Source organism: Danio rerio, chromosome 13 (genome assembly GCF_049306965.1).
Source record: "Danio rerio strain Tuebingen ecotype United States chromosome 13, GRCz12tu, whole genome shotgun sequence".
NCBI lineage: Eukaryota > Metazoa > Chordata > Actinopteri > Cypriniformes > Danionidae > Danio > Danio rerio.
This window is the reverse complement of record NC_133188.1, coordinates 9207606-9218973: the sequence shown is the minus strand read 5'-3', so window position 1 is coordinate 9218973 and position 11368 is coordinate 9207606. Positions and strand designations below refer to the sequence as shown.

General features: G+C 34.0%; 2 protein-coding genes across 3 annotated transcripts in view; one reads left to right on the top strand and one right to left on the bottom strand.

Annotated features, from left to right (window-relative positions):
• Positions 1-1003: 1003 nt before the first annotated feature.
• On the bottom strand, positions 1004-3435 carry epcam (epithelial cell adhesion molecule). The gene is made up of 10 exons (XM_073920658.1): positions 3303-3435; positions 3126-3195; positions 2710-2808; positions 2248-2503; positions 2102-2167; positions 1939-2002; positions 1746-1844; positions 1475-1672; positions 1333-1377; positions 1004-1257 (listed from the first exon to the last, which is right to left on the bottom strand). Exons 2-10 carry the CDS (start codon positions 3181-3183, stop codon positions 1231-1233), a joined length of 912 nt encoding a protein of 303 aa, XP_073776759.1. The 5' UTR covers positions 3184-3195; positions 3303-3435; the 3' UTR covers positions 1004-1230.
• Positions 3436-10360: 6925 nt separating this feature from the next.
• Positions 10361-11368, top strand: part of si:ch73-105b23.6 — a 32811-nt gene continuing 31803 nt past the window's right edge. For both annotated transcript variants that reach the window (XM_068213002.2, XM_073920655.1), the window contains exon 1: positions 10361-10489. In XM_068213002.2, coding sequence (XP_068069103.2) covers positions 10485-10489 — 5 coding nt within the window. In that variant the 5' untranslated portion in view covers positions 10361-10484. The remainder of the gene's footprint in view (positions 10490-11368) is intronic.

Here is an 11368-nt window from a genome sequence, read left to right as displayed (position 1 = left end):
TGAGTCTGTTTATCTTTCCACTTATCCCAGAAGGGCAGTCATTGGGGTGATGAGGTTATCTCAGCTCACCTTTCTATACTTTAAGAACCAGGCCTGCTTTTTATTATTGAAAATAATGTGAATACATGCTATGTAAATAAAAGAAATTAAACCGTGAACAAACTCCATTCCTCAAAAAAGTCCCTCCCTCCTCTGCCTTGTCATTTAATCCCTCCTTTTCTGCCATGGAAACACAGAGTATGTGTGACTCCCAACTCAGGTGTGAGCACTGATGGGGGAGGGTAGCATGTGATCCACCCAAACCTGTCTAAACTAGTCTGAGAAACAAACGCTTTGGGCTTTTGTGGGATACAATACACAGCAAGGGAGAGTTAGCCAAGCATTTGTTTCTCAAAGACTTCACAAAAACATGTCTTAAGTCATATTTGACTTGTTACTTTGTTGTTTCAATAAAAGCTTGAAAAATTGCACAATCATTAGATAAAGCATTCATTCCTGTGATTTGGCCAAATTCGACATTGTAACAAGCCATTTTTACAACAAGTGCCCTTTAAGCTTTTCATTCCCTACATGTTGGTCATTTATTAACATGCCTGTTAAAAATCTAACTAAATCTTCCACCTAGAATAAAATCAGCTTCCTGGTTTATCAGAGGAGGTTGCAGTCTTTGTTAGGCTGAACTTTGCATAAAGCAAAATGATATAGGATCCTTTCTAGCCGAAACTCGAATAACAGGTCAGACCTGTATTGCTCAATGCTAGCTCTCCCTCTTGGGTTTAATTTTTAGTTTAACATGCACCTGAATGGTAAGCAGTTCCAGGTTAATAATTGTTTCACAGGGGGATGGGGACTGATTAAAAGAAACCAGTTTAAAAAGGAAATAAAATGGTTTGAATCCCTACTTTAAAAACAAGCTACTCTCAAATGTGTAATAGTTTCTAAATGCCAAAAGTAGCTTTAATAAACCGACCTTTGAAATTTTAGTCAAACTGTCAGACAAGTCCACAGTTAAAACAAAACAAACTTTATTAAAAATTACATCAAACTGTACAACGTTAAAAATGTTAATCCAATTGAAGACAAGCCCTTTTAAATAAACAAAAAAAATAAAATAAAACAGCACTGTACTCCTCATGTAACAGACACTTCGTTTCCCCCAGTATGAAAAACATGGCATGTCATAGCACAACTGCCCCAATTTCAGATGAAAGTACATGAAACAGCGTTAATTTAAGAAATTGTCTCCATCTCTCTGGCCTGCAAGAGAAAGACATGTTAAATTAGAAGGTTGCATTTAGAAAACAAGACCTAAACTCTGAAGTAAGAACAAACCTGTGCTTTACTGTAGTGGGCCTTCTGTCGCCGTGCAAGAAAGAACTATGTAGGGTGGGGAGAGAGAATCAATGTTATTGCAACAACAACAACTAATAATAATAATAATAATAATAATAATAATAATAATAATAATAATTACCAGAACCAGAAATCCTCCAATCACAATCAAGCTGACTACAACAATGACAGCAATGATACCACCAGTTAGCTTCTGCATGGTGAAGGTGGGTGCTTTGTCATCTACATAGTAGATCAGGACATTCTCCATTGTAACATTTTTTCCCTGAATGCTAAGCACAAATGGTTTTTCATCGGAAAACAGGGGCTTAACTTTGATCTGTGGAAGACAAACTCAAGTTATGAAACAAGAAATTTAATAAAAATGTAGAGCTAAATAAACCCACACTTACATCTTTCTCGAGGTAATAAGTCATCAGGGACAGATCTGTAGTACGGTCGGTCTCATCTTTTTTGACATCCACCACAATGAGCCTGGCATCCTTGTCATACTGCAGGAGAAAGAGGGTATCGGGGAAAGGGTCAGTTTCTATAAAACAAAATGATAAACTGAGAATTTGCCCATGATTGGGGAAACAATCTCACCTGAACTTCAGAGACAAATTTCTTATCCAAAAAGTAACGTTGCTGCAGAGCGTTCTCAATCCCCCTTTTAATAAATAAAATAATAATAGTTATATCTTTGCATATACTCCATTACACACACACACACTTTGGAAGTGGAGTACATTGTATAAAATTGACCTACGTCCTCAGATTAGCGACATCAATGGGCACATCCACGCTTTTGTGCATCATTTCTGCACGAACCCAACTTAGAAACAAAAACACATTTTAGACATTCAAAACAATGCAGAACATGCTTTATACCATAGACTTAACCACATCACTCACTAGGTCTCCGCAGGCTCGCACTTTATGTTCTTGTCTTTCTTGTCACTTCTTCGTACACCAGCACTGTTGACGCACCAGCATACTTCAGTGTTGTTACACTGGACTGCCTTGAATTTCCCATCACTCTCACATTCTGGGTCATAGATGCCATCATTGTCCACAAAGGCATTCTCATCTGGCTTCCCAGTTTTTCTTGTGCCCAAGTTGTGACGGGCACGATACATCTCTGCTTTCATGAGGAAGCACTTGGGAACCACTATGGGGTGAAAGCACAAAGTGTAAAATTTTTAATAAGAAATCATTCAACCCAAGCTGCCTTAAACCTACATGGGTTAATCCCAGTTAGGCATGTCTGTGCTCATGTAATCATGGAGCACCCAAAACCAGAGAAGGAGGCCAGTTAAACAATTAAAATGGATGCCAAACGACAATGTTCATAATAAAAAATAAAAACCCACATACACTTAGAACAGTCAAGGGTTTGCTTGGAAGATTCAGTTAATGTAAGACTGCATGAGCACGGTTCCTCACAGTTTGCCCACTTCATTGTTTTACAAGCACCTGTAAGAGAGAGAGAGAGAGAGAGAGAGAGAGAGAGAGAGAGAGAGAGAGAAAAAAGTTTAACCTTTTACTCTTCATAGAGAAGTCAACATTGCTTAAACCCTGTTAAAACTTAAGTGAATGAGCCAATTCAAGTAGAGCTAACTGTTAACCCCCACCCCCCCTATACTGAACCACACCCTAGATCTCATTGTATGGTTGTTATTCACGTCAAGTTATAACGACTAAAACCATTTTTACTAGATTTAGTTCGGCTTAAAATTTAAGATACAATTCAACTGGAGTTAATCGTATGCAGTAAGAAAACATTTACTTACATTGTGAAGTTACCACATCAACCAATGCCACAACAAACAAGGCAACTAAAACCTTCATTGTGAGCGAGAACTGAAAAATAAACGTTTACACGTTACAAATCACTTAATATGAGAAACCATTTCGTTTATTACTGAAGAGCACTTTAATCATTAACACAGAGGTTTAAAACTACTTACCAAAAGGACTCAGCAAATCCTAAACTGAAACAGATATATTCCAATGAAACACAGAAATAAAGTTATGGCTCGTCTTGTGAACTCTTCAAGCTCAGATCCCGAAGATATCCTCTCTCTGGCCCGCCAAACGTCTGATCTAGATGCGCAACAGGTGACAAATTATGTACCTGTTTGAGTAAAGTGACGTCAGGTTACGGGGTGGATTCAACTCTAGCAAAAACAGGCTCTCTTTTCCGCCCATGACCATATTTGGTCACTTAATGCATCGAGAGTGAACGCAAAACTTCCTTTCTGCATTTTGGAAATGTAAAGTACCGACGAAGATTTTCAGCTGAAACTTGACACATGCAAACCCTGGTACACTGCAGTTTCAGTTTGTTGTTTATGACACACTACCTGTGTGTTTGTGTTTGTGTGTTTGTGTATGTATGTATGTAGCTAAGTATGTATGTATGTATGTATGTATGTATGTATACAGTTGAAATCAGAATTAATAGGATTATTAGCCCTCTGTTGAGTTTTTCCCCAATTTCACAGAGACGATTTTTTAATAACTAATTTCTAATAACTTTAATAACTAACAATAATTTTATTTTTGCCATGATGACAGTAAATAATATTTTACTAGATATTTTTAAGACACTTCTATTCAGCTTAAAGTGACATTTAAATGCTTACCTTGGTCGATTAGGTTAACTAGGCAGGTTAGGGTAATTAGGCAAGTTATTGTATAATGTTGGTTTGTTCTGTAGTAGACTATTGGAAAAGTATATACACCTTTAAGGGGCTAATAATTTAGACCTTAAATGTTTAAAAAAAAAAAAATTTAACTGCTTTTATTTTAGCCGAAATAAAAAAGACTTTCTCCAGAAGAAAAAATATTATCAGACATGCTGTGAAAATTTCCTCGCTCTGCTAAACATAATTTGGGAAATATTTAAAAAAGAAAAAACTAATTCTGACTTCAACTCAACTTTCTTAGTGAACATAGGCAATGTATTGTGGTGCATTTAAACAAAACTGATTTATTTAACAGATGTATCTATTAAAATAATATTTTAGAAATTTAAAAATAATACAGCTAAATTCAAGCAAAATATTGAAAAAAAATTACAACCTACAAAATTTCAATCAATCTTTAGATTTTTCCTCTTTTTTTAAATTAGTATTTAATATTTTTCTGTAACATATTAAATTAAGTGTACTCGTTTTTGGACCATTATCGTAAGCTATTTCATTAAATAAGCAACAGATTTGGCTTCATTACTGACTAATCTAATGTATATGCACAAATATAATATTGTATAGCTTCCTATTAAAAATATTCATTTAAAGGATTTGTGAGGGGTGTACTTATATATGCTGAGCACTAATTATACTTGATTTAAATGTTATACAATGTTTTTACTATTATATTTGTATTTTTAAAAATGTTTTAACAATTAGCAAGGTGTTGAGAATGGAGTTACAAATCCTATCTTTGATAAACAACAAATAAATTTGATTACTACATTTTTTAGACTTAGACTTAACATTAATTCACACAGGCAAAAAATATGTATTTTTATGAAGTACTTTAAAGCAAAAGTCGGAAAATTATCAAAAACATTAGTTACAGATGGTAAACAGAGCTCATTATCTAGAATTTGGTAGCATAGCCTACACTTGTGTCAGTAAAATGTTGAAATTTATGAAATCATAGGTGAAAGAATGACAATCATAAGCATATGACACACATTTGATATTGTTATGGTCAGTAATAAGACATTCAGCAAGACATCAACACACAACTCTCACAAAGAATGTGACGAGAACCCGGTGAACGAGTTTGGACAGAAATGGCCCAACCCCCAGCTACTACTTCCTGAGCATTTCACAATCAGGACAATCATTTTAAAAGTAATCTGTAAAACACTGCTAGGATTCTAAACTAAAAATGTAGAGTAGTTTTTTGGAAGATTGTTCTCTACTCAATTGATTATCTTTGTCGTGTACATAGCCTACAGGTCTCATAACCTTACAAGAAGCAAAGCACCATCACAACGGAACAATCTGTAAAATGGACACACCCAATCCAAACTGATACCCACAACATCGAAACTGATGTCATACTCTCTGTATAGTGTAGCAGTATCTCTTAAACACATTTCCACAACAATTTTATGTCATGCATGTACATCTGGATTTGTTTGTATTGTTCTTTTTCTTTTAGACCCCAAAATAAAAGTGCTTCTCAAGCTCAAGATAATACAACTTAATATATGTAGATGTAAGCTATGTGTTTATAAAAAATATACATCTAAAAATCTCTACTTCTAAACTAAACACAGATGACAGATTTTAAAATATGTAATAAATATAAAAATAGTGTAAAATATATCTTTTTAACACACTCTTATAAAACAAATCTGTCATTATATTTGATATATGAGTGAATAAGTGTAATCATATCTAAATATTTTTCTTTGTTCTTTGTATCTCCACTTGATGGCGCTCGAACTGTGATATTGTGTGTGTGATACATTGTGGAGAGAATTTCAGATGTTCAGGATATCAGTTTCAAGGTGTGACTGGATTCATCACGTTAGCAGCTCTACTATCAGAAATAAATGTACGCGAGCTGTCACTGGGGTGGTACCTTTTCAAAATGTACGCATTTGTACTTAAAGAGTTCATATTGATACCTCAAAAGTATTTATTAGTACCAGCATTTATTTAAGATGAACACTGTACTTCTTAGGTACTAGTATATGTACCTTGAGGTATTAATATGCACCTTTTAGGTACAAATGTGTAACTTTTGAAAAGGTACCACACCAGTCACATCTCAAGTACCTTTATTTCTGAGAGTGTATAAATTAGACACTACTGTTAAATGTTAGAAATAATTATTTTCCATGGTACAAAAAAACAAAACATTGTAAAGCACTCAAACAAAACACAACATCTCACTTCTTAATTTAAATAATTTAAGTGTGTGATCCTGAATTAAGCAGAAAGTAAATTAAAAAAATTGAGCTACAACAATTGCCTTTAACTTTAGGGGCACAGTACTATTCTCAGAGTATGCAAATCTGAGCTATAAAAAGGGCCAGACGGAATCTGCAGACATTTTTGGCTATTTTTGCGCAGAATTTTGTTAAAAGTCTGCGGATTTATGCAGAATTATTTTGGGAGTATCAAGACTAAAACCTTTATATATAAAATTTAAAGTAATGCCTTTTTAACTTGTATTAAATGTTTACAATGCAAATCCAATTAGATCCACTTTATCTGGTGAACAAAGCAAGGCTCTCATTTAATATCTCTACTTAAAGACAGAAAATATTACTGTACTAGCTGTATTGTAAATAAATCATATAAATATTTTCATACTAGTCAATAATATTACTGAAATTAATTTAAAAACTAAATATATATGAATTTGCACACAGGTAAATAAACTGATTCAATGACTGGCTAAAAATCTGCGGAATTCTGAGCGTGCAGATTCTGTGTGGGCCTAGCTTTAAGCAATATAGTAATAGTAATAATAATAATTTTGTTGTTGCTGTTAATGATAATGATGATGATATGAGACAATTTATTATGCTGTAACATTTTCAGTTTTTCAGGTTAACCCATTAATATTTCGAAATATGTCATGGAAACAGTCCGAGCACACAAAAATGTATGACAATTATAGAAATTTATAATTTAATTAATTAAATAATAAAATATAGTTAATACATTTATTTAGTTTTTATTAAATTTATTAAATATAATAATAATTATTATTAATGATGATAATAATAATTTCGGCGTCACAGTGGTGCGGTGGGTAGCATGATCGCCTCACAGCAAGAAGGTCGCTGTTTCGAGCCTCGGCTGGGTCAGTTGGCATTTCTATCTGGAGTTTGCATGTTCTCCCCGTGTTCGTATGGGTTTTCTCTGTGTGTTCCGGTTTCCCCGCAAGTCCAAAGACGTGCTATAGATGAACTAGGTAAGCTAAATTCATTCTTCATTCTTTCATATCACATTTTACCTGTTTTTATGTTTTGTTTTGTTTTTATGCATTTTTATTATTTGTTTTTATTTTTATTTTACTTGTTTCTTTTATTCTTGTTTATGTAAAGCACTTTGAATTGCCATTGTGTATTAAATGTGCTATATAAATAAACTTGCCTTGCCTTGCCTTGCCTTGCCTAAATTTTTCGTAGTGTATGAATGTGTAATGGATGCGTAAAACTTGCTGGATAAGTTGGAGGCTCATTCCGCTGTGGTGACCCCAGATTAATAAAGGGGCTACGCCGAAAAGAAAATGAATGAAGGAATGAATAATAATAATTATAGCACCATATTATCCCAATAGTTACCAATTAAAACCATCCTAACTTACTGTCCTGACATACTGTAAGGCTGCATGACAAAAAGGATAAAACATGTCTGCTGATCACTATAGCTGTCCCAGATAATACAAAAATCACGTTAATAGAGACTGAGAAGATCAGTAAATGCAAAGACTTACAGATCAGCAGAATGTGAATATTTGAAACATACCAGTGATAGTAGGGAATTATAATAGCGTTAGGAACATTAAAAAAAGGTTTTATCCAGAACCTAAAATGTTCGCAGGCTGTCCATCAGCTAGTGTCGTGCAAAATATCACATTGCCACTGCACATATCCTTGCTTGGCTGAATTGCTGTGATTGCTTGTTGAGATCTGAATTTACTAGTACAACTGCAAATAAACCTGAGAAGAAAAAAAAATTAATAAAAGTAATAATACTCACCCAAAATCCTCTAAATTGTAAAGAAAACCTTGTCAGCTCTCTGTTACTCTGTCAAAACCATTTAAGACATCAGCTGCAACATTCTGTTAAACTATCGGAAACTTTGTGTTTCCAACCACAATATGTCACATTTACATGTGGTTTAGAAGCTCTTTGCTCTATTTCTAATTGCTGACATTATGTCTAGCAAAAATAATGGTCAGTTGACATTTCTGTGTGGAGTTTGCATGTTCTCCCCATGTTTGCGTGGGTTTCCTCCGGGTGCTCCGGTTTACCCCACAAGTCCAAAGACATGCGGTATATATATATATTTACACAGGGCGACGCAGTGGCGCAGTAGATAGTGCTGTTGCCTCACAGGATTGAGCCTTGGCTGGGTCAGTTGGCGTTTCTGTTTGGTGTTTGCATGTTCTCCCTGCATTCGCGTAGGTTTCGTCCGGGTGCTCCGGTTTCCCCCACAAGTCCAAAAACATGTGGTTTAGGTGAATTGGGTAGGCTAAATTGTCCGTAGTGTATGTGTGTGTATGAGTGTGTGTGGATGTTTCCCAGGGATGGGTTGTGGCTGGAAGGGCATCCGCTGCGTAAAAAACGCGCTGGATAAGTTGGCGGTTCATTCCGCTGTGACGACCCCGGATTAATAAAGGGACTAAGACGACAAGAAAATGAATGAATGAATATATATATGTTGAAGTCAGAATTATTAGTTTCACTTTGAATTTTTTTTCTTCTTTTTAAAATATTTTCCAAATGATATTTAACAGAGCAAAGAAATTTTCACAGTTTGTCTGATAATGTTTTTAATTCTGGAGAAAGTCTTATTTGTTTAATTTTGGCTGGAATAAAAGCAGTTTTTAATTTTTTTAACACAATTTTAGGGACAAAATTATTAGCCCCTTTAAGCTATATTTTTTTCTTGACAGAACAAACCATCATTATACAATAACTTGCCTAATTACCCTAACCTTCCTAGTTAACCTAATTAACCAAGGTAAGCCTTTAAATGTCACTTTAAGATGTATAGAAGAATTTTAAAAAAGATCAAGTAAAATATTATTTACTGTTACAAGGCAAAGATAAAATAAAAACATCACGAGAAATGAGTTATTAAAACTATTATGATTAGAAATGTGTTGAATAAATCTTCTCCCCGTAAAACAGAAATTGGGGAAAAAATAAACAAGCGGTCTAATACTTCAGGGAGGCTAATAGTTCTTACTTTAACTGTATATAAAATATATATATATATTTTTTTGCAATCGATTTCCTTAAATGGTTTGAGTTACCTTAACTTATTAGGTTTTACAATCATTTCCAGACCTCCTTGCCTTAGCCTGCAGAGTGCATTACAATAAGGAATCGCTTTATTTATTTATTATACATTGAGACAATATAATTGTTGTATATTTGTTTGTACGTATATAGCCATTATATTTTGTATAATTTAAAAATGAACCCAACTGTACCAGCTTAGCTTCAATATTTCAGTTGCTGCAGTAAATTCAGTGTCACCCTTGTCTTGCACATAGGAGATGCACCATTTTAGGGGTATGTGTGTCCCAATCCTCTTAAGCTGGGAGGCACTGGGGTAAGGTGAAGGGCCAAAAAATGGCCATTAATAAGGATTTTTACTACAAAGAGCATCTGATTTATTACATTCATAAGGTGTTAATGTTACGATCATGATCTTCAAAGAAATGTTTAAAGGGAAAAAAACATGCCAAATGCCATTAGTCCCTTAATAACCCCAGGAAAATATTACACAATATATTTTAAATTCTGATACCCTTCCCTGATGACTTGACAGAATCAGTCTGTAAGAAATGTCTAACAGGGAAATATTAGGTTGTCTGAACAGTATAATGTGCTAGAGAATCCAGGTAAATCTACATCTAGATAAAGTTAGAGCTAGCTTTCACTTAAAGTCAGCTTGAAGATGACTTTTCTCGCATATTATGAGACTTTGGTCATTTGTATAAAACTTCAATGTGAGTAACATGTTACTAAAGTGGAGTGAATGAAACCTAACTGGCCAGTGCATAATCTTATTACCCCATTAAGTCAAGGTCTGTATCCATCCATCCCTGGTAGTAATAATTATCTATTTGTGCACAAGGTAAAGGAATTCTTTTCTTTTCTTTTTTGTATCAGCCTTTATTTTACACCCAGAGGCAAGTTAAAGCCCAGTGGGAGTACTAAACTTAATAGAAGAGAGAAACATAATCATAGGAATATATGGGTGTTCCCTGTTATTCTGGTTTAGGATGTCTTTGGTGCAGAGATGGGTCATTGTGCTTTGTACCAGGAAGAACTTGGGGAAAAATAATCCACAGAGAAGGGAAATCACACACTTTCTGAAGCCTGAGACATACCCACTCTAATGTCTTGTAGGAAAACGGGCATCTGTGAGATATGCTGTGAGTACTGTCAATTTGATCTTTTAGTTTAAATGTCTTGTTAATTAATTTACAGGGATGCAGTGTTAAGTAATACAATATTTAATGCAATCTGTAAGCTACCACTTATATGCATTTCCAGATAAGTGAGGAAATTATGAAATACCAATACCAATTTAAAGACTTTAGGTACCTACAGTTGAAGTCAGAATTATTAGCCCCTTCGATTTTTTTTCTTCTTTTTTAAATATTTTCTTATGGTGTGTAACAGAGCGAGAAAATTTTCACAGTATTTCTCATAATATTTTTTTCTTCTGGAAAAAGTCTTATTTGTTTGATTTCACCAACATTAAAAGCAGTATTTAATTTTTAAAACACCATTTTAGGGACAAAATTATTAGCCCCTTTAAGCTATATTTTTTCTTGATAACCTACAGAACAAACCATCGTTATACAATAACTTGCCTAATTACCCTAACCTGCCTAGTTAACCTAATTAACCCAGTTAAGTCTTTAAATGCCACTTTAAGCTGTATAGAAGTGTCTTGAAAAATATCTAGTCAAATATTATTTACTGTCATCATGGCAAAGATAAAATAAATCAGTTATTAGAAATGAGTTATAAAAACTATTATCTTTAGAAATATGTTAAAAAAATCTTCCCTCCGTTAAACAGAAAATGGGGAAAAAATAAACAAGCGGTGTAATAATTCAGGGGGGCTAATAATTCTGATTTCAAATGTATATGTTCTTTTAAGATAGAAAATGAAATCTTTAGGTAACCTTTTAAACTCTACTGCTCTATTGGTAACCTGTGTGCATTTATTTTTGAGAGAGTGAGATCAAGATTTACATTTGATTAACAGAAACAGTTTATGTTCTTAATGTTTTCTTTTATGC